This window comes from Amia ocellicauda, chromosome 4, assembly GCF_036373705.1.
Source record: "Amia ocellicauda isolate fAmiCal2 chromosome 4, fAmiCal2.hap1, whole genome shotgun sequence".
NCBI lineage: Eukaryota > Metazoa > Chordata > Actinopteri > Amiiformes > Amiidae > Amia > Amia ocellicauda.
The window spans coordinates 30,202,243-30,226,296 of NC_089853.1; the positions used below are offsets into that span (position 1 = coordinate 30,202,243).

General features: G+C 36.7%; 1 protein-coding gene across 1 annotated transcript; it reads left to right on the top strand.

Annotated features, from left to right (window-relative positions):
* The first annotated feature begins 613 nt into the window (after positions 1–613).
* etfa (electron transfer flavoprotein subunit alpha) lies at positions 614–23,808 on the top strand. Its single transcript, XM_066701843.1, has 12 exons — positions 614–734; positions 1,935–2,084; positions 2,419–2,500; positions 2,744–2,826; positions 4,449–4,548; positions 6,121–6,231; positions 6,987–7,088; positions 8,237–8,305; positions 8,586–8,668; positions 17,055–17,120; positions 20,654–20,734; positions 23,574–23,808. The coding sequence occupies exons 1-12, from the start codon at positions 696–698 to the stop codon at positions 23,610–23,612; spliced, it is 1,005 nt and encodes a 334-aa protein (XP_066557940.1). The 5' UTR covers positions 614–695; the 3' UTR covers positions 23,613–23,808.
* Positions 23,809–24,054: the final 246 nt, after the last annotated feature.

The window sequence follows — 24,054 nt, forward strand, 5'->3', positions numbered from 1 at the left end:
AAATTAATGTAAAATAACCTATACCGAAGCTGAGATGTCTACTTCTAGTGCCCAGGTATCTGTGTTGCACGCTTTGCACTAAAAGGTATTGCATTAGTAAAACAGGAATAAGTAGCTTTTCAGGCTACATAAAACAATGTCATTTGACAACCATCTATATAATCGTTTATTTATGAATAGGCTATCAAAACAACTGTAGCAAAATAACATTCGTTCACCATTATATTATTATTATTATTATTATTATTATTATTATTATTATTGTTATTATTATATGATTATAGATAACACAGAAAGGGTTAGGAACCGCACATTTTATATTGGTTAAAAGTAGGTAGTGTGGTAAATTATTATAAATAATAGCCTATATTTTATTTAAAGATAATACATATATTTTATTCGACCCAGGGTTAAAATATGTGGTAGTGTTTGGTGACTAAAGTCTGACTGCAGAGGTTTTATACTGCTATGTGTTTTACAGATGTTTAACGCAGCTCTTCTTCACGCAAACATCTGGCCGGTGTGAGCAGCGCGCGACCAACACGACCTAATAAAGCTTCGCTGAACGGAAGCGGAAGCTGCTCCAATCAGCGGCCGAGTTTCGGCTCTCTTACTCTCGCGATAGTACACACGTCCTGTCATTTTGGAGAGTGAGCCGAAGTGTCCTAGCTGCGGCTAAAGGGATCCCTGGAAAAATGTATAAAGTGATTAACAGGACAAATCTGAGACAAGTGGTGAGTATCAATCACTTCCAAACTCGGAAGAAACACAAAAAGCATTGAAGTGCATGTTTCGCACAGTGGGAAGACGCTGCTGTGGGTAACTGTGCTCCATTAGAGCAGAGGTCAGACAGCTAGTTTACACAACTGTTGTGTGTGCAGTGAACTCGCCTGCTATGGGCTTAATTAAAAAACACTATAAACGCATTTGTGTTTAATATTCTGCTGGTTAATGAGGTACAAACAAACGCATTTCATGTTGTGATCATACAAGCTATTGTTTAGTGCACTTTAAACAAAATGTACCATTGACTGTGTTCTTCATTCACCGTGATGGCGTGCATTACTATAAATTATGAATATATACACCCTTATGCCTTCGCTTTGCAAAATATCCACGACTTGCCCTGCACAGATTTCACATGGCAAAAGAGCTGCACTATTATTAGACTGCTCACTGGTGCTCTGAGGCAGTTGCGCAGTAGAACATAGTCACATTTGACATCATTACGTATTTTGTATTGGGTACCTGTACTACTCAATGTACGGTAATAAAATGTCCTCAGTATAAAGGTTTTTGCTTTATTATCACCAAGCTACTGATCATATTTGCCTTGCTCGTATTTCACTGGTTTGACAGAAGCATCTCAGATGGAAGGTGCTGCAGTGTTTTTGACTATTGACGGTTTTGACGGATAACTGTTCTCACCTCAGTTCCCCGGATCAGTAAAACACATTCCACGTCCCTTAACCTGTTTAATTTAAACTGCACACAATGCTCTACTTCTAAAACCAGTCACACCACCACTATGACCTGCTTTAAATTACACCTCTGTTTTTCCTAGGCAATGTTCACTTGTGTTTGCTTGACCTCCCTACTTTTAGTTTTGTGAAAGCCATACTTTATCTATCTATATCGCATACACTTTAGATAAAGGTTAGATGTTTTCTGTGCCAGATGGTCAGTATAAGGAAACTTTCAGATGACTGATTGGTCTATCTGAAGACCATCATATGACTGAAGACCATTATTATCAAGACTCAAACTTAATCCCCTCTATGACAAAGCATCCGCAACATCAATAGTTATCTTTGTCACTGAATGTTCCTGTTGTGCATTATCACATTGTATGAATACAAAAATAAGAGTAGGCATACAATCAAGTATTAATAATGTAAAACAATTGTTAACTGCCATTATTATTGTTCCTACAGGCCAGTCTCTTCCATAGGTGTCAGAGTACCCTAGTAGTGGCCGAGCACAATGATGACAAACTCAGTCCCATCACTCTCAATGCCATCACTGCTGCCAGTAAGCTGGGGGGGGACATCTCCTGCTTGGTAGCTGGTACAAACTGCACCAAGGTAAACTGTTTTCACTTTATATCTTTATTTTTTATATTTACACTAAAAGTAAACTGAAAATGTCAAGTAATTCTAAATCACCTTTGTAAGAGCAGCTGTGTTGGTAATATGTACCTGAAAGTACGGCTTCCTGGATGAACAAAAATGCATGTCAGACACTGCAAATTTCCAATACGTGTTTTACGGAAGTTCAAGTCTCATCACATGTGATAGTCATAGTTTTGCTTTGTTTAATAAAATGTGATTACTCTTGTTACAGATGTTCATATTATATTTGATGTTCTGCCCTCTCTGTCCTCTGTTGATAACCCAGCATGCATCTTTTTGTCCTCAGGTTGCTGAAGAACTAAGTAAAGTCCAAGGAGTTAAAAAAGTTCTGGTGGCTCAGAATGATGCCTTCAAAGGGTTATTGCCAGGTAATTTTATTGGATAACGGTGTCTGCTGAAAATACAATAATCATAATATGTCCTGAGTAGTTAATTACTTCCAGCATGTTAGATCTTTATCGGCATATGAACCATTGTCTTGAGAAAAGTAGGATGGTATATAAAATATTCCAGTTTAAAAAAAAAAACCTGAATTAGTGCAGTGGTTCAGAAATGTTACACATTGAGCTGTATTTGTCAGTAACCTTGCTGACCATGCTTATTGTTCTCAGAGGAGCTGACGCCACTCATTCTGGCCACGCAGAACCAGTTCAACTTCACACACATCTGCGCTGGAGCATCTGCTTTTGGCAAAGTAAGAGAACCTAAACATTATTATTAGAATTAAGGACTTGGTATGTTTTTAAGTTTAGTTTTAGATTTTTTAAGTGCTGCTCTCTGTTAATCCTTGGATTTATTTACCTAATTTTGAGCAAAAGCATACACACTCAATGTTACCTATTACAGTATAGAGTTCAGCATGGCCAGTTACTTCTCAATAGAGGTCTGGATTCAGGTCGGGTTAATGCAACTGGATAGCGGCCCTTTTGATACAGTTCTCACAAACACTTCATTTGGATTGAGTTTAAAATCCATAGATTTTGTAATCCTGATACATTATTTACATTTAACATGGCTACGACTATCTGGTTCCCAGGTCTTGCTAATTCAGTGGTGCTCATGTTTCCTTTTGTAGCAAAAGCCTCAATAGGAATGCGTGTACAGATACCCATTCATAACAGTTGTGCACAACTGCATTCTGGGACCAGATGCAACCAGTGTTGAGTTCTGTCTTTTCACTCTTTACTTTAGGTGGCAGGGAATGATAATTATTTTCCTTTAAGTTTTTTTTTTTGTGTCAATGTTTAAAGTTACCCCAAAAAAAGAAGTCTCAGAATAAAACTCCATATTCTGTATGATAACAAAGAAAACATTTATTTTTTATCAGTTCAATTAAAATTGATTTTCTTTGGATGTGGAAAAAAAAAAAAAAAATGGGCACATCCGTTGTCTGAATTTTGGAAGATAGTCTACTTATTATTGGTACGTCATGTACCAAGTACACATAATACCAGTAATGTGCACACAGTTTAGACTCATTTAAACAAATTAATTGTTATGGATGATTCATGTGGAAAGACCTTTTTCTGAATGAAAAAAAAGATCAAATTTCCCAAAGATTCCATCCATTAATATAGGAAGCATATCTTCTATCAATCTGCTGTCCCTGTATATTTAGAAATAAACCATACATGTCTCTGATGAGGCCTGGTTCAATTTCACGAAGAAAGCATCTCCAATATGTGTAGTACTATCCTCAATTACAAGTTTTGTAATCTGTCATTCTGGAGCAGAACTGTCAACTTGGTGATCTAATGGTATTTAAATTAAATTACAGTGCATTAAACAATATATTGTATATTATAATCTGACTCATATTGACCCAAGCAGGATATTAGTCTTTATTTCCCTGAATAGCTGAATGCATTTCACATAATGCATCCTCTTCTGGTGGATACAGTTTCATTTTATTAATAAAATGCTTGGGTTATCATTTGTCACAGACCACTTTTAATTAGTATCTCTTCATTTTCATATTAAAGCTAATGCATAGTTTACCCTGAAGTTATTTTTTTATTTTTTAAAACAGCCAGATTGAAATTAGAAATGAGTTTCGAAACTCAACTTTGGTTTCCTTTTAAGCAGCACTGTTGCCTTCTTTTACTAATGTTTGCTATGTATTTTTCTGCCAGACTAATGTGATGAAATTCAGTTAGGGTGAGATTTGTCATGCTAAATTACTTTCAGCTGAAATGTTCAATGCACTTTTGCAAGTGGCATTTTATACAGCAGTTCCTCTGAAAACAAAAACATGCTTATTTTTTTTTCCACCCCAATATACTTTTGTCTTTAATTGCCTCTGTTTTTGTTTTTCAGAACCTCCTTCCCAGAGTGGCTGCCAAGCTTGACATTGCCCCCATCTCTGATATTATTGAGATCAAGTCCCCGGATACCTTTGTTAGAACAATCTATGCTGGTCAGCATTGTCCTTTTTCTACATGTACACAGATGTGTTTTTTATAGGCTAATACAACCAACTATACATACACAGAACTGACATGGTATCTGAGCAGTATATGATAGAGATAATAACTTATTGCATGTACACATTGTAATACACCCTGTCTTCCTTGCTTTAAATGTGTTCTTAAGAGTAAGCCTGTGTCCTTTTAATTGATTTAAGAGGAAAAGGTTGATGGGGTGTGTGATTGAGGCTTTTCTTCAGAGTTGTACAGTATCTAATCGTATAATCTCTTTGAAGCTTCGAAAACACACTTGTTTGTTAGTGTTTGGGAAAGGGTGCACATCTCTGGTCACAGAGGGCTGCATTATTTTCAGGTATTAATTCAATGTGCTCTTAATCTACCTAATTCAACCAATTAGTGCCCGGACTGCACCCCTGTAACAACATTTCCCAGGTCATAATGTGGGTTTACATCCATGATAGCGGGGATCTGTTACTATAAAAGAAAATAGCAGAGTTCTTTGTTCTCCGCAGTGAAAAAAAACTGGTCTGAAAGTAGCTGTGGTTTAGCTTGGGACACGTCATGTTAATCTGTTGAGAGCAGAATCGCAGTGGGCTTGTGATGACTTCCTGGAAAATGTGGCGGCACCCTTTGGAAGTTCAAACTGCAGTGAACCCAGCTGTCACTTTGGCCCAAATCTCTCCCAGTAGAACCATTTAGGCTTGAATATTATCTTGATTGTGCTCATAAAATCATAAAATATAAATAGCTTCAAATGAAATTAGCCACTCAATTTTTGGCAAGGTCTGAACATTGCCTGGCATCAAACTCCAGAGGAATTCACACTGGGAAGCTCCGAACAGCCTTGTGTTTGAGTGGCTTTTTTGTTTTGTGTGCATGTCTGTTTTATACAAATTATTCAGTTAAAATAAAAATACAAAAACAGCCCAAATATGAAGACAAAAGCATTGATAGTAACACTTTTAATAAAACAATGAGTGGAAACAGTTTAATTTGTGTGCCAGAAACACTGGGTATCATTTGCTCATAGAACATATAATTAAATTATTACATTTCTAACCTATTTCAATTGTTGCATATCCATTACCCTTTTTTTAGCCATCAGATACATCTTTGAGAATATATAAAATTATGTTTTTCTTTTTACCAGCTGTGCAAGAAAAACTAAAGACGTGAGGGACCAGAACAGCCTCACTCTGTACTCTCATCACCAGCTGCATAAACGCACAATTCCTTCATTACAGCCACATTAGTAATGATTGTGTTGCTCTGATTTCTTTGGGAAGATTGAACCATGACTACATTTACCTTAATTCTAAAGTTGCCTTGCAATCCATCCATCAATCAATCAATCTACACAATCCGTTGTTGAATTATTGGTGTTTTTTTGGTATTATTAATAATGCTCCTGAAATCGTATAGTAAGTAAGACTTGCCAGCTGATACGCTGAATGGTTCCCGTAATAGACTTGCTTTCCAGGTTTGATCTCGTGTGCATTGAAAGCATTGTTGACTTTCTTGAGGGGCTAAGCTGTCTGTAACCCTGGCTGTTGTTCTTGCAGGGAATGCACTCAGTACTGTGAAGTGCAATGAGAAGGTGAAGATCTTCACTGTCAGAGGGACTTCTTTTGAAGCTGCACCTGTATCTGACGGCAGTGCTGCTAATGAACAAGGTAGGGGTTCGACCCACCTGCTCTTTCTCTGCATTTCTGTCTCAGTCTATTTTTACAGCAATTATTGTTTTAAAAAAAAAATCAAATATATTTGTATTCTAGTTTTGTCAAGTGTTTAGCTCCCAAGAAATTGTATTTGACTCTCATTTTTACATTAAAGATCCATAGAAGGCATAGGGTTAATTGGAGAACTTAATAAAATAGAGGAAAAAAACAAGAAACAAATAGACCTTCCACAAGTAGCACTCAATCTGTCAAATCCCAATTAGGCTCTAATCTATTTTATAACAAAAATAACAGTTTATTTCTATTAATCTGATTAATATTGATTTACATTGGCTGTGCAGAAAACCAAACAAAAACATTTAAGTTTTAGGTTTGGCTAGAAACATATTGGACCATATTGTAAAGTGTACGAATAATGCCAGTGATGTGCTTACAGTTTAGACACAGATTAAATTACCAATGATTCATGTGTGAAGTAATTCATCTGAATCAAAAATAACAAAAACATTTATAAAACAAATACAACTAAAAAAATCGAGTTTGACATTCCTCCAGTAGTGCTAAATAGATCAGACTCTGATTAGACAGCTGATTGTGATTTTGAAGTGTATATAAATGGTTGGCTTATTCTAGCTTAGTGCAATAGAGGAGGCCACGGTTTAAGATTTGGGTTGTTGTAATCTGGCTGTAGTGCCTGACTCGCTTTTATTGGCAATTCAGACATGTTTGATGTGTTATTCTTCCTCCAGTCTCTCCAGGCCCTGCTGTTGGCATTTCACAGTGGCTTGAGCAGACCCTGAGTAAGAGCGACCGCCCAGAGCTGACCAGTGCCAAGGTGGTGGTGTCTGGAGGTAAGAGCAGCTCCCGATACAGAGTACTTTCTCAGAGTCCTCTGTTGGTATACGCAGGGCTCAATCAATAGCAAAGCCAATTTCTTTTGTACTTTTTAAATCTACTCAAAAGATCCTTTATAGGCTCTTTCTGTGTTGGCCCACAGTTTGCTGTAAGTTAGACTGACAAAACGCAATGTATACTTATTTATAGGTGTATACACCAATCAGCCATAACATTATGACCACTGATAGGTGAAGTGAATAACATTGATAATCTTGTTATCATGGCACCTGTCAGTGGGTGGGATATATTAGGCAGCAAGTGAACATTTTGTCCTCAAAGTTGATGTGTTAGAAGCAGGAAAAATGGGCAAGCGTAAGGATCTGAGCGACTTTGACAAGGGCCAAATTGTGATGGCTAGACGACTGGGTCAGAGCATCTCCAAAACTGCAGCTCTTATGGGGTGTTCCTGGTCTGCAGTGGTCAGTACCTATCAAAAGTGGTCCAAGGAAGGAAAAGTGGTGAACCGGTGACAGGGTCATGGGCGGCCAAGACTCACTGATGCACGTGGGGAGCGAAGGCTGGCCCGTGTGGTCCGATCCAACAGACGAGCTACTGTAGCTCAAATTGCTGAAAAAGTGAATGCACTGTGTGTTCTGACACCTTTCCATCAGAACCAGCATCGCAGTTTGTTGCGTATGGGGCTGCGTAGCCTGCAGACCAGTCAGGGTGCCCATGCTGACCCCTGGGCACGTGAGCATCAGAACTGGACCACGGAGCAATGGAAGAAGGTGGCCTGGTCTGATGAATCACGAGTTCAAGGTATTGACTTGGCCTCCAAATTCCCCAGATCTCAATCCAATAGAGCATCGGTGGGATGTGCTGGCCAAACAAGTCCGATCCATGGAGGCCCCACCTCACAACTTACAGGACTTAAAGGATCTGCTGCTAACGTCTTGGTGTCAAATACCACAGCACACTTTCAGAGGTCTAGTAGAGTCCAATGCCTCGATGGGTCAGGGCTGTTTTGGGACCTACACAATATTAGGCAGGTGGTCATAATGCTATGGTTGATCGGTGTATATATACATATATATGTGTATATGTATTTATTCATCTTAACTGTGTTAATATTTGACCGCCACCCCTTTTTTTCCATCATCAGGAAGGGGGCTGAAGAGTGGTGACAACTTCAAACTGCTCTATGATCTGGCTGACAAGTTGAATGCTGCAGGTAAAATCAAACTTACAAGAAACACGCTCTTCTTATTGTGGGGTTGTGGCAGGACAGACGGTGAAGTCATTTGCATAACAAATAATGTCACTCAAACTAACTGTGATCGAGTAGCAGCACATAGTATTTTATTATAGTATATATACAAGCTAGTTGGTCTTCAGTGTAAGGCTTCTAGTGGACAGCTTCAGATATGCACCTTCTGAACAAATGGATACAGTTAGCTTTTTAAAATGAACATGTCTAAAAGGGAAAGTGCTGATGTCTGTTTTGTGTCCAGTCGGTGCCTCCAGAGCTGCTGTTGATGCTGGCTTTGTCCCCAACGACATGCAAGTAGGACAGACTGGGAAAATCGTAGCACCTGTAAGTAATAAAGAAGCAAAACAAAAAAAATGATATAATTGATGTGGATAATATGCTTTGGTTTACACCAGTCTATTTTAAATCAAAATTACGCATTCCACAGTGCCATGTGTGTTATGTTGGTGTAATCGATGTTGTGCAGATCTCTTGGTGTTGTGTTTACGAGCGCTGCGAGACCCAGACTGCTAGTAAACGCCGTTGTTTGAACTGCCCTGGAAAGGAGTTGGTTGTCATGGAAACTAATAAACCTGTCCAAGTGCTCTGAAGTTTGTAATCTGAACACTGCTTTTTGAATACCACCTTGCAGTTTTACATTTTTTGGTATTTTTTCTTCCCAAAGGCCAATGATTTCATGTAACTGAACAGTCCAGGCAAGATTTAAAGTCCATATAGAAAACTCCTTCACTGCATTGTGAATGTTGTTCTTTCAAATCTTTCATTATATCCAAATTCCTAATATGGTACCTTTTTAATATATATGTAATTTTTTTTTTGTTCTTTCAAATCTTTCATTATATCCAAATTCCTAATATGGTACCTTTTTAATCTATATGTAATTTTTTTGTTGTTCTTTCAAATCTTTCATTATATCCAAATTCCTAATATGGTACCTTTTTAATATATATGTATTTTTTTGTCTTGGTATATATTTGAATTCCTGAGAGCAGCGAGGTTTGAAATGTGTTAATATGGTAGTGTAAGGTATACACTTGAATTTCAGATATGTAGAAACTATCCCCAGTTTTTAATTCTTAGGAAAAATGGAAATTGAGAGGATATATAAAGTTTGTTAAATTGGAAAAAAAGTTGACTACAAATTTGAAGAATCTTTATAGACTTTGTTTTTCGTTCCCCTCTCCCAAAAATGGAATACCTGGCACACATCATATACTAGGCTATATATTTAGGCAGAAGTGTATTGATTTGTTTTTTTTTCCATCTAAAGAAACCAAAAATAAAGAGAAACGGCCCTGAAAATGTCTTGGCAAGTTGACAGAAATCAAACCCTTCTTACCTTTCCAGGATTCCCCTGTCATTAAAAAAAAAAAAAAAAAAGAAAGAGAAAAAAACACTTCTGCGTTTGCCAGGTCTTCTATATAAAACTCATTTATGAGAAGTAAATCTAGCTCGATATTTCAGGAGAAAAACAAGAAACAAATAGACCTTCCACAAGTAGCACTCAATCTGTCAAATCCCAATTAGGCTATAATCTATTTTATAATAAAGATAACAGTTTATTTCTATGAATTTGATTAATATTGATTTACATTGGCTGTGCAGAAAAGCAAACCAAAATTTACGTTTTAGTTTTGGCTAGAACCGTATTTTTGGACCATATTGTAAAGTGTATGAATAATGCCAGTGATGTGCTCACAGTTTAGACACAGATTAAATTATTACCAGTGATTCATGTGTGAAGTAATTAATCTGAATAAAAAATGTTTGGAGATCTATATCAGATTGAATAAGACCGCTTGTAGATTTAATTTATTTATTTTGACCGCCCTTGCATGAATTTCAAACATTGTAAGGTCTGTTTCTGTCTGTGAAGTCTAGATTTTGTCTTCTGTTCACACACTGTGTGACATATAGGTCCTTCCATACAACCAACAGCTTCATGATAATATATATCTGTATCCCCTCTTCCAATGTTTGTTTAAATCTTTGAGTGGCTAAAATATATTCTGTGGATACGTTGTGATGAGGGAGTCATTGTGAAATGTCTTAAATGCTTAAATTCCTGGGTCTGCTTTATTGTGATGCATATCAAGATCTTGCACTGTTTCCCCGTAGCTACGAGAATCAGCACTTAAGTAGAGATAAACACATTTTAACCAGTATTCCCAGAGCATCTGCTAATAGGCTGTACAGCACTTTCTCACTGCAATGTGAAAAAAGGCACACGTTCAAAATCAAAAGCAAGAACATTTTCCAATACAGTATGTTGCACTTTTCAATAGATATGTTTATATATTTATTTATTTTTATCATAAAGTTACAGAATAAATTACTTGTCCCAATGTACGTTTGCCAGCACAGACATCACAGAATGGAAAAAAAAGTGTGAAGAATACAAAGCTTTTCCAGGATGTAGCAGTTTTAATTCGCAATGCTTATTATTGGATTTGTTTTATTTATTTATTTATTTTAAATAAATTCAGTCTGTTTGAGTAACAATGTATACAAATAAATTAATAGAATAGGCTGTTACAATAACTTACTAAACGAATACAAGGCTTATTTAATGGTCGGAAAACATATATATGAACTATACCTCCATGCCATTGTAAGTCAAATTTACCAATTAATTTGCACAAATATAATCATTTTTTAGGGATTAGGGAAGTCCAAGCCTAGTTATCTTTAAGCTATCTCTACAAACTGCCCCATGTAATGCAACATTTTGAATGTTTGTCACCAAGCTTTTTACATTTTAAATTTAACTTTTTTCCATAAAAGAGAACTGTTGTTCCAGATCCTTTACATTACAACATCCTTGGAGTTGTGCAGTCGTGATCTACAGCAACAGCTCCTATATGGCTAAAGGGATTGTGCAGTTCGATTTTTTTTTTTTTGTATGCGACACAACGCATACACTACATTACACAGCTTTCTTAGCTGCAGTCTTATCCACGCCTGAACACCAATATTTTACACTGTATTTTCACAGCATCTACATTATGCTTGCCAAAATCAAAATTATTTTAGGATTTCAAATTTAATAAGCTTAAAAAGGTTAATTTTCCATTATCCTGTGCAACTGGGATACCCCAGCTGTCATTACCCACACATTAGGGGAGTTTAAACCTCCTGAAATTTAGTTAATGGCTGATTTAAAGTCCTAAATGATTTACCAGATCCATTAGTGAGGAGAGTAAAAGTGCAACGAAAGTCCGCCCAACCCCCAAACTGGAGATTTCAGTCTGTTATTCCCTTTTGTAGAGGTTTTTTTATTTTTTGTGATTATTCTTTTCATTTACTGCTTGTGTATATTTCAATTTAACTCAACCATCCATTTTCCGTATACATTTTATCAGGTAAAAGAAAGCAAGCCTTAAACTGACATTTATAACCTAACCCTTGACAAACATGACAAAAAGCAGTGCTCCCTCAAGGAGGCTATTCTGTAATACTGTAATAAAAGTGGAACCATGTTGCGGATATATAATTTATAATTCTTCAGAGTTAATGCAGTATTCACGTAATAATTAATATTCATTTTCGATTGCAGCCCCAGGGCACTTCAGCATTCTTGGGTGAAGAATGAGTCCCCTCTTTGCCTTATTAGTGTAACTGTCTGTCGCTGGTTTTATTTTACAAATGCACAACTTGTATTCTTTCTGTGCAGAATACTCAAAAGCACAAAGCAGTTTTCTTCTAACTTATTAGTGCCTGTACAAGAATACATGTCAGTCTAATGAAGAGTACAACACCTCATCTAAACCCATTCAAGAAACGGGGGGAGGGGTTTTCTTTTACCGACAGGTTTTTTTTTTTTTTTTTTTTTTTCCTCTCTCAGTACTGTATTGTTTTTCATTGGCTTTGGTTCTCGTCTTCCTTGTAGCTCATCAGATGCTTATTTTAGGATAACTCATGAAGAGCAAGGCCAAAATGTAAAACTTGCATTGTACTAAATTATGGGGCCAGCTAGATGGTTGCACTGAAATACAACTTTGCAAAGGAAATACCAGCATAAACCTGATTTCTATGTATGTAAACATATAATTGTAATTTATTAATGTAAGTAACTTACATGTCACAATAAAAAAAAAGTTAGATTTTTTTAATGGGAGGTAAAACAAATGGGATGTAATCTATTGTTTGACTTTGAGAAATCATTCTGTTTTTGTAGCATTTAATTTCTAATTTATTCAAGCATTTAAATGTTCTGTATCTTAGACAATCTCATAGTTTTTTAAAGGCCAGTTATGTCCGTCTGGTTATTTCCAGAGAAAATCCATGTCCAAGTATGGTCTTCTTTCAGAACTTGAGTTACCTCTGTTTGTTATATGTGTACTTTGTTTTCATCAAACTGGAATCTGGAAACTCTACAAGCCTTAATTCATAGACTATTAAAATAAACAATGGTGTAGAATGAGCAAAATGTATTTTCAAAACTAAACAATGTTTAAATAGTTACCAGTAATCCAACACGGAATGCACAGATCACTTGTCAAATGCTTTTTAAAGCATCATTTCGACCATGGCTTCAAATCCTTCTCTTTTATGCTTAAGATCCAGTGGAAATGTGTGATTTTAAACTGATAATCAGTTTTCCTTTGTACTAATTTGCCTTAAAAGACCAAAGCAAGGAGATCATTACAGTGAAATAATGGGTTGGTTTCTCCAGTAAAAGTTTAGGGACATTGGAGGAATATTTTGGCCAGTATTGTCTACTAAACCATCTTTGAATAACGTGGCACATTTATGCATCTGGATTGGCAGGTTTATAATTGTAAATATAGTATTACTCATTCAGGTCTTTATTAAAGCAAGCATAATGTTGGATAAATAAAAGCTGGAAAGACATTTTTACCATCTGCCACTAAATACTGCATAAGGTATTGTTTTAAAAATTGTGTGTGTTGTTTTTGTAATGTAAGCTCACGTGTAGACGCATGTCAGAGAAGAATACATTTCAATGCAACCAAGTGACCTTGGGAATGCTGGGCCAGGGCTTCAATACAAGCAACCTTGTGTTGTTGTTTTTTGGGTTTACATTCATTAACATACCTGGTTGATTAAACTGAAAGTCTTCCAATCTGGCTGCTTGTATAGCACTTGTGTTCTGACACCTGAAGGAGCATTCCATGTGTGAATGTGTGGGTTTTTTGCATCACTTTTGGGTATTTTATTAACAGGCCAGCAGGTGCAGTTGGTGCTCTCCTGGCAGCTGTGAAGAGGAAGGATTGTAGGCAGCAGATGATGATAGCTTAGGGAAAACTGACCAAGCTTGGCAAATTGTATGGCCATTTGTCTCCCTCCTCTCTCCCTCTCTATATATTTTTTAAAGGAAGGTCTGCTCTGAAGTAGTTTGAAGTGGAAAACTTTGGAGAGCTGTTTGTATGCAACTGGGGACCAGCGTACACAGGCTATTTTTTTTTTTTTTTCTCTGTTTCTCCCTGGCTCGCAAAAAGCACTAGATTGACAGCCCTTTTCATACTGTATTATCCGGCCTGGCTTTTAACTCCAGGAGAACTGTGTTCACAAATTGATGCTCTGCTCCTCAGGGGCTGGTGCAGAAACATTAAATTGTACTAAAATATTCATATGTGAGTGCATTTAGCTGAAAGCAATTGATGTGGTGCTCCCAGGAGGGAAAATGGAAATGCTGCTGGGCCCCGCTCTCTGGCAGACACCCTAAGCGCTCTTCTTAAGAGTAATTACACAGCCTGCCTGATCAAAGCCCTTGAAAAGCTTCTTAAAGTGAAGAGGATTAGAGCTGCTTGGAGTTGGTGTGTACTTGGTTACTGTTAAACTTGTAGCATCCTTGTCTTAGGGAAAGCCCGTTTTTGAGAGAGGGTTTGTATTTGTTTGCACACCTAATATGGCAGGGCTTCAGTGTGTGTCTGAGATTTCCCCAATATTTGGCTGAAGCAATTTTTTTCATTGTGGTATGAATGGTTTGTCTGTCATTTCCACAATGCCTGTATAACTTAAGATAATAGATTTATTGTGCTCTTCGTTTTTGGAGGTTTAAACTTGTTTGAACCTGCTTGGAGCTGTACCGGTTGTCTTAACTGCCCCCCAATCACAAATGAAGGGTTCATGCCCAATATTAGTCTGAGGACTGTAATGAGGGAATGGGATTAACTTCAGTGAGCTGCTGCACTCTTTAATGCTTTTGTGTGAGTTGGTATCATGGACGACTGATCGATGACCCATAGCTCACGCGAGGAAGCTTTTGTGCTGAAATCTGAGATCCATAACAGCACCTCTCTGCAACTTAAGTGTTGTAATTGCTGAATGAATGTATGTCATCATACGTGACTACAGCAGATCTGCCCTGACTGCTACAGTATATCTATTGTGTAATTTTCTATTGATAAATATTGTAATAAACATTGTTGCCATCTGCTTATTTTCAGATGTGTATTTGCTTCAAAGTAGCCATAGTGGTTTAGACAGGAAAGGAGGGAATGTTTACATAAGGGCACTTAGAGAGATTTATGTGTCAATTGGAGAAAAGGGAAAAAAGAGAGAACCAAAAAATGAATGCCAGGTCATAAAATAAATTAAGGATGTTTTGATTTTTAGGTGGGGAAAAGAAAGCCAAAAAAGACTAAGCTATATTATTAGGAAGTCATATTTCATATAAAGGCTTCCCCTAGTATTCTGGAACTGTGAGTCCATGTTTAAGATTGTTCCTATTTATAACAAAGCTGAGAAGATATTTACCCTATGGTAGCATTGCAGATATATTGATGGATGGATTTAACATTTGTATTTGGTCTTGAATGCACCCTGTTCTTTGTGGACTGTGTTGATTTCTTAAGTGCATGGTTTAATTTTATTTTTTGTAATTATTGTTGACTCAAACCTGTTGATTATTGAGTGTAACAATAATAATAAGGGCGTCTGCTAAGAAATATAACAATTATCTGCTTACAATTGTTATATCACATTTTTACATACCCATTTATAGTACTGGGTTTTGAATGGAACAATATAGTACCTTGCTCAAGGGTACAACAGCAGTGTCCCCCACCTGGGATTGAACCTATGACCCCCCACTCCAGAGTCCAGAGCCCAAACCACTACTCTACACTACTGACCTATATTGCTGCCCTGGTTATATTACTTTTCTTTTAGTGGTGTATCAATAGTCACAGTTGCATCTAGACGATGTTGCTGGCAACAGGTGTCTATGAAATTTTGTTTTGTACTTCATATTGCATGCAAGTGCTGGAAAGAAAGGCTGCATGTTTGTATTTAGTACATTCAGACAATGTTTTCATCTGTGATATGTAATTATACCAATTTTAATGCTAGATGTCCTTAAACAATTATTCAAATCCAGTAACATTGTATATAAAAAATATACATGTATTTTGGTAGCCACCAAAATGTTTGTCTTATTTGTTTGAATAGTTTTACTCAATTTCTCCCCGCAAAAAAAAAAAAAAAAAAGAATACAACCATAGTAATTTGTGTTCAAGATGTCATAAATTATAGTTTAATCCAACAGCGTGGGTCAAGTAAGCTAATTTTGGTAGTGAAGTGTCTTCCAATTTTTACACCACCTGAGTAGCTAGTTAATTTATTGAACCAGTCAAAATTGCATTTATTTCAGTATCTTAGTCAAGGTTTATGTTGCGGTACCTTTACAATATTGTAGAATAGTAGGTCTGCAGGACCAGCGTTTGGCCGGCACTGGTCTTGATCTTAGCAATTACAGCCATTATTTCAGTATTATAAAACAATAATAAATGTCTAGAAAATTATCCCCCTGCATTATAACCCAACCCCTAAAAGACAAACCAAATTATTCATTCTTTATGTAGCTGCCCTAGGGATGCTTCAGGCATTCTTAATTACCACCCACTTAATGTCCAAGTCAACATTATTCTGAAGTCGTTTTGGTAATCGTATGTACCTACTTACTTTGTTTATACAGCTTCCTCATGAAGCTTTTATCTACAGTAAGAAGTATGTGTATTATTTGGTTGTTCTAAAGATATTATGTAAATTGCCTGTATTGTAAGAATTTGTGGTGCTGAAAGAAAAGCAAGCAAAGTTACCATTTCGAATCAGTGCCCTACTCAAAGATAGGATGCATCAGTGTACACTACATCAAATCAGGTGGCATTGCCTGCCTGCTGTAACTGTTGACTGAATTGCTGTAGGTGTACGTTTTCGGTTTTGCTTTTTTGTCGTTTTTTGTTTGGCCAATTACAGTATTGGATATGATTTCTAAATACTTTGCATCTAGCCTCGAACTCACTGGGTGCATATCATACTGATTCCCAAACTGATTCCTTTAGCCTACTGCTGTGCTTGTATAAACACTTTGTGTGTGGGGTTCCACTGGTATTTTAATAGCAGAAGAATCACAGGGTTTGAACCAGTATACACCTGCCTTTCTGTACCATTCAGAACCAACCAATCTGACTGGGTTTGCCCCTACTTGCATTCAGTATAACATATACTCCCTCATATGGGTCCCAAAAAAGGAGGCTATAAACAGCAGTTGTTGAGCATTGTGCACTGGTAGTTTCCTTTTTAAAATATTCTGAATTAACTGACTGGCCCTGTTGTCCAATCCATTTAAACTGATGCATATTGTTTCCAGTGAAATATATACACTGTTTTTTTAACCTGTGTTTAGTTCATACTGAGTTGCAAAATAAATTCATTGTATTGATATTTTTATTTTCATTTTCAGGAGCTGTATATAGCAGTTGGCATATCTGGAGCTATTCAGCATCTGGCAGGCATGAAGGACAGCAAGGTGCGTTTTGCCATTTTAATAAACATTTTAGACGGGTAAAGCAGATAAATCTTTTATATCAAGAGTATAAGCCTGCAATTAGAAATGAGCGTATTCATTACATGTTCTGGGAAAGGAGAATCAAAGTTGAGCAAAAACAACCAAACATTTATTTTGGCTGTCAAATATGTTTACAATTGAAAAAACTAAGCATGAGTATCATATCCAAAAAAACAACAACATAGCACATAAATGACAGAACAGTCATAATTAAAAAGCATTCAAATGTGTATTACATTGTTGAATATATTTATTATACACAAAGGCTGTGTGGAGGTTTATGCAAACCTTTTTGAGACGACGTCTAAAGTCAACAATGAATACAGATGTCACAACCGATGATTCACAGCATTCTAAAAAGAATTTCTTACTTCTGGTCTGTTTGATAAACCCCATCAAATATATCCGCTAATTCCACAGTCTGACACATTAATTCATGCATAACAATGTATCATTTCAATTATGGGTCCCGCATTTGGAAGAATTAGAGATGCCTCTGACATTTCTGTAGAGGTGCCGCTATATGGAAATGCAATAAAAAAATAAAAAAAAAGGTAATGAAACTTTAAACAGCCTTAATTCAGAATGCCTAGAGCATTTGCATCTGATTGCAAACTTTTGTTGCTTATGTTGTAGATCTTTTGGATTAAATTCTTCAGAGCTTTAGTTGGCAAACAACCCGTGTCCAGGAGCCGCTTTCCCTCTGAAAGTCTGAAAGTCCATTTAAGTCCATCTTATGGTGTTGGGATGTGTTGGATTAAAAGAAAAACATAACTTATTTAGTAAACTCTTTCCGTTTCCAGATGTATTATTAGAGATGCTGAAATGTTTTATACTTGCTCTCGCTGAATCACACAGCAAGCACACGCTGGGCACACAAACCTCCAATGGAGAGGTGTATTCTAATATACTGTAGGCTTGTATGTTGTCATATAATCCAATAGATTTCATGTTGTTTTTTCATTGTGAGGAATAGGTTTATATCATAGACTTGCACGTTTTGGGTTTGAAAAGCAAGAAACCAGAAACGGACACATGATTAAGCATCAGGTGTAATTCTGCATCAATAGAAAGATTTTCTAATATTTTTAAGTTTGTAAGTGCTAAGGCATGAGATCTGAAACTGACTTTTTTTATTTATTTATATGTATATATATACACTCACCTAAAGGATTATTAGCAACACCTGTTCAATTTCTCATTAATGCAATTATCCAATCAACCGATCACATGGCAGTTGCTTCAATGCATTTAGGGGTGTGGTCCTGGTCAAGACAATCTCCTGAACTCCAAACTGAATGTCTGAATGGGAAAGAAAGGTGATTTAAGCAATTTTGAGCGTGGCATGGTTGTTGGTGCCAGACGGGCCGGTCTGAGTATTTCACAATCTGCTCAGTTACTGGGATTTTCACGCACAACCATTTCTAGGGTTTACAAAGAATGGTGTGAAAAGGGAAAAACATCCAGTATGCGGCAGTCCTGTGGGCGAAAATGCCTTGTTGATGCTAGAGGTCAGAGGAGAATGGGCCGACTGATTCAAGCTGATAGAAGAGCAACTTTGACTGAAATAACCACTCGTTACAACCGAGGTATGCAGCAAAGCATTTGTGAAGCCACAACACGTACAACCTTGAGGCGGATGGGCTACAACAGCAGAAGACCCCACCGGGTACCACTCATCTCCACTACAAATAGGAAAAAGAGGCTACAATTTGCACAAGCTCACCAAAATTGGACAGTTGAAGACTGGAAAAATGTTGCCTGGTCTGATGAGTCTTGATTTCTGTTGAGACATTCAGATGGTAGAGTCAGAATTTGGCGTAAACAGAATGAGAACATGGATCCATCATGCCTTGTTACCACTGTGCAGGCTGGTGGTGGTGGTGTAATGGTGTGGGGGATGTTTTCTTGGCACACTTTAGGCCCCTTAGTGCCAATTGGGCATCGTTTAAATGCCACGGCCTACCTGAGCATTGTTTCTGACCATGTCCATCCCTTTATGACCACCATGTACCCATCCTCTGATGGCTACTTCCAGCAGGATAATGCACCATGTCACAAAGGTCGAATCATTTCAAATTGGTTTCTTGAACATGACAATGAGTTCACTGTACTAAACTGACCCCCACAGTCACCAGATCTCAACCCAATAGAGCATCTTTGGGATGTGGTGGAACGGGAGCTTCGTGCCCTGGATGTGCATCCCACAAATCTCCATCAACTGCAAGATGCTATCCTATCAATATGGGCCAACATTTCTAAAGAATGCTTTCAGCACCTTGTTGAATCAATGCCACGTAGAATTAAGGCAGTTCTGAAGGCAAAAGGGGGTCAAACACAGTATTAGTATGGTGTTCCTAATAATCCTTTAGGTGAGTGTATATATATATATATATATATATATATGGGGGCAAAGCTTAAGTTTCACAATCATTGAACAGTCCCCTTCATTATACACTTCAATAAGTTGCTCTTAATTGAGATCTATTCAGATTTTCCTTTACAATCTCAGTCTCAGTCTGCAGATTCCCCTTTTCTTATTTCTGCCCCCCTTTTGTCACTGTGACCCACTTTTAAAACAAGTTAAGGAGAAGAAAGTACTTCCACACTCCCTTGCAGAAAACAGTTTTATGTAAATGTGAAATGTAAAAATTCTTGTGTAGCCATGACAACAGTCTCCTGAGTAGATTTCTTCCACCATGCGAGTTATCTGCATCGGGATCCTGTGCACTTAAGAAGTATGTTTTAAAAGGGAACCTGAGAAGCTTTTTAAAGAACTATGTATAATTTATTTGTATTTTTCTCTTGCTTCAGAGACTCTTTAAGAATGTTCTGGGCGGGATGTTTTTGTAATTTTCCAGGCTGGGTTTCTTCAGAAGCCAGCCTTTAACAATGACTATAGAGCTTATGGTTTCCCTTCATTTATGAACTGGATAATTTATACAAACTCCTTTTTTTTATGCCAAACAAATGTCAGGTAAACATTAACCACTTAATTCAAGATAATAGGTGATGTATGTTTTTATTTTTATTCTTCCACTACAGTTAATAGTTTCGCTGTTTAACAGTTTTCCTCACCATAACATATGTTCTTTGTATTTTATAATGAGTTGGTTAAAAGACCCAAGCATATTGGAAATTATTTATTTATTTTCGTGATACTAATAATGAAATGACAATGTCCAAACTGCTCATAACAGGTTGATGCAGAAATTTAACATTTTGGCATTATTTATAGTGGGAAAACTGTCAGCTTGGCAAACACTAAACTGGGAACTGACATACAGAGAGTTCAAGTTTCCTACTTTTTCTGCTGTGTAGTCTAGAGATCAGACAATTCATCGACACCTTGGTACAGTGGTGATTGTGGTTTTTCACTTTTTTTTTTTTTTTTTTCTTCTTCTTCATATGATTTTTCTCTTATAAGGCATGTTGTCATTTGGGCACGTCTTGATTCAAGTATTAACAAGAGCATCATTCTTTTATATTTTCAGACAATTGTTGCCATAAATAAGGACCCAGAAGCCCCTATTTTCCAAGTGGCTGACTATGGCTTAGTGGCTGATCTTTTCAAGGTAAGATTTAGTACAGGCTGCACATTTGAGATTCATTTAATTCCAAATTCTTTCAAACAATGCACATATTGATGTATTTATTTTAACCAGTTTCCTCACCTTAGACAGATTGAGGAGTTAAAGGAATATCGAAAGGTGGCAAACTAAATAAAGTACTTACAACTGCCAACAACTTTCAAATGGTTGAAAAACACAAGATTTAAAGCGACACTAAGACACATTACTTGTTCTGCCAGTGGTATTACCCAGCTCCTTCTATTACTGCTTGAAATTGTGTGCAACCTGCATGAAAAATGCTGTGTATTTCTAATTCATGACAGCATTTAAAATGTCAGTATTTATTTCTGCATGATATGGGCAGTTATGACAGGTAAATTGTGGAAAGTTACTTCAGGGAAATTGTCGATCTTAAGCTTCTTAACATTTATGAATCCTTCATAAGCGCTTTGCAGTTCATTGTGCTACAGAGACAATCGGCTGTCAGCATTGTGCTTTATACCAGCCCTCACTCTGACTGTGCACATAATATACAATATACAATATATAGATCAGTTTGTCCCCCTCTGACAAAGAGCAGAAAAGAACTTATCAACAGCCTACTGTGAAAATATTGACTACAATATTTTTAGTAGTTTACTTTTTTTTTTTAAACTATAACTCACTTTAAATATTACACTTTATAATACATTTCACAAGTTCTTTTTTATAAGTAATGGTTTGCTATGTTGTTTGTCTTGATGGTAGCTAATGGAAGGTCTCTTATTTGTTTCTCATATTTTAAGTTGTTACTTTTAGTTCTTTATAAGCAGTTATGTGATACTTCTGTAGAATTCAGACCACACAATACAAACAATACAATTTCTTTACTTACGATGCAAAACAATTGAGCTGAAAATAATAAAATCACTTTGCACTCTGTTGTATTTTTCTACCTAATTATATTTCAGCTGTCTTAATTCAGTCTTGTATGTTCTTTTGCTTGTATCATTTGCATATTTTTTCTCTATATGACGATTTAATGATTTAATAAAATGAAAGTAGATGGCTTTCATAATTATTAGCTTAATCCATTAATGCTTATACATATAATAAAACCCCCTGTGAACTTGTATTAATTAATTATTTTAAGTATTAAATATTAAATCCCATGCCTAATGGTCATTGTTAATTCAGCCAAACTCTTCCCAAGATTATGACAATAAGTACTTCCCTTTACATTTTTTATATCTAATTTCACCAAAGTGATCCAGTACTTCAGGAGACTTCCCAGGGCATCAAACTAGCCTATATCTTGAGATTAACATTCACATTAAAAGTTAACTAAAGTGATATTCATTAAAAAAAGTAGAATTTATATTGAATACAATGTTTTGCCTGTGAGGAATCTCTGGCATATCCTGTGTGTTATGATTAAGATTGATTACCATTAATTCTGTCTGTATTTTAAAGGTTGCAAATCATTTTTCTAATTGCATTATATGACAGTTAAAACTATTTAATGATACATTTGCAAGTCTCACAAAGTGCTGTGTATTTTTTAGGCTATGATTTAAGAAAGATAATCACAGATAATTGCCAAGAAATAACAGCTGATTCAGTGCTATGTCTGTCATTAGAAGATGTTACTATAATGCATTCTTTTCAAAGCATTAAGTTTGTATCTGAAACCTGAAACAAATAAACCACTTATTTATGTAGTGATGCATGTTATTGTAATAAAATCCATGCACTGAGCCCCCCCCATGCAAAATGTTATGATCCATCATCTGAACTTTACAGACAGTTCAAAGTAGAAAATGGAGAGTGTGTTTAGATAAAAAAGCATCTAGGGCCCCATAGCTGTTTGCTTATTCTGGAGACAAATTGGCACAGGGTACCGCTAAACCCACCCAGGGAAATAACGGAGAGAGCTGCCAACATTTAATACCATTCCTGAGCCGAAGGCTGAGGTTTGGGCAGTAAACACAAGGCATTTCAATAACCAAGAGACAAAGCGACAGTCGTAAGAAACAACATGAACACTATTTCCCTAATAAATTTTGTACGATGCATTATTCCACCTAATGGAAACGTAGATCTGTTCAATTATTGAAGTCCTGAATTCATCAGTGGAGAGTTCAGCTGGGTGCCTTCTGTTCAGGGCGAAGCAGCTGCCCCTTGAACGGCAAAGGTAATTGATAGTTAACACAAGTGACTGGTGTTGGTTTTCAAGTTTATTTTCTGTTACCTTCCGCCTACTGTTTACATGCATAGCTGAGTTTTGTAGTGCTGCTCTAAGTTACAGTTCCTGCTGAACTAAGTCTGGGCTACACCTGTGACTGGAGTGCCACAGTCCCACTGGCTGCCAGAGTTTTGGCACAGACTTTGCTAAGAGTTCTTTGTTTACTGTAAATGAACAAGGTTGTAGCTTCTTTTTGTTTTTTTCTTCTTCTACTTTTCCTTACCTTCATTCATTCGGCTGCACTTCATTATTTATTTACCAGGTCCGCGATGCGTGACAGACCCTAGTGTTTTAGTAAAACTCCATAAAAGTGACGGGAAATAATAGCTAGCACAGCTATGATCTAGTAGCTATCGGTTTACCTGTGATCAGTTCTCAATTAACATTTTAAAAACAGTGCGGATGAATGGTGCAGTTGCTGCAGAAACATTTTCATAATTTTGCTTCAGATTTGTTCCTTAGTGCTCTTTAATTCACAGCAGCCTTGGGGAAATTGCAGCAGTGCAGTCCTCTGGGTTCAGACCATGCTCCCTTTTTTCTGCAGACCAAGCAATTGAACATTTATATTGTTTTATTTCTTACCAATCTTTACAAACAGTCCTGTCGTTTTATTCACAGGCTGTTCCTGAAATGATCGAGCTGCTGCAGAAGAAGTGATTTGGACAATAAACAGCCTCTTGCCGGATAATGCTTCTAACAGTTAATACTTAGAAATCTGTTTTTAATTTTCATAAATGGCCTTAAGTATGTTTGTTAGAAGATTGGTCCAGCATATTTTGTCTGGCCTTAAATGTTCTATGAGTAATCCTGTAATTATTTTTTTGTAATCTAATAAAAACTAAATTAAATTGATTGTCAGTTGCACAGTCTCATTGCTGGCGCTTCATGGCCCATCATTTTTTCATTCAACCCAAAAGAAAAAAGAAAAGCAGCCATCCTCTCCAAAGAAAACAGTGAAGGACGGCAAGATTCACTTTGCAAATGTTTTGTCAGCCCAACAATGAAGACCTAAAGAAAATAAATCTTGAGCTGTTAACAAAAAACCGCTGGTTTGCCCCCAAAAATACAAATTTCCACATGGCATGTGCTGGCATGTTGT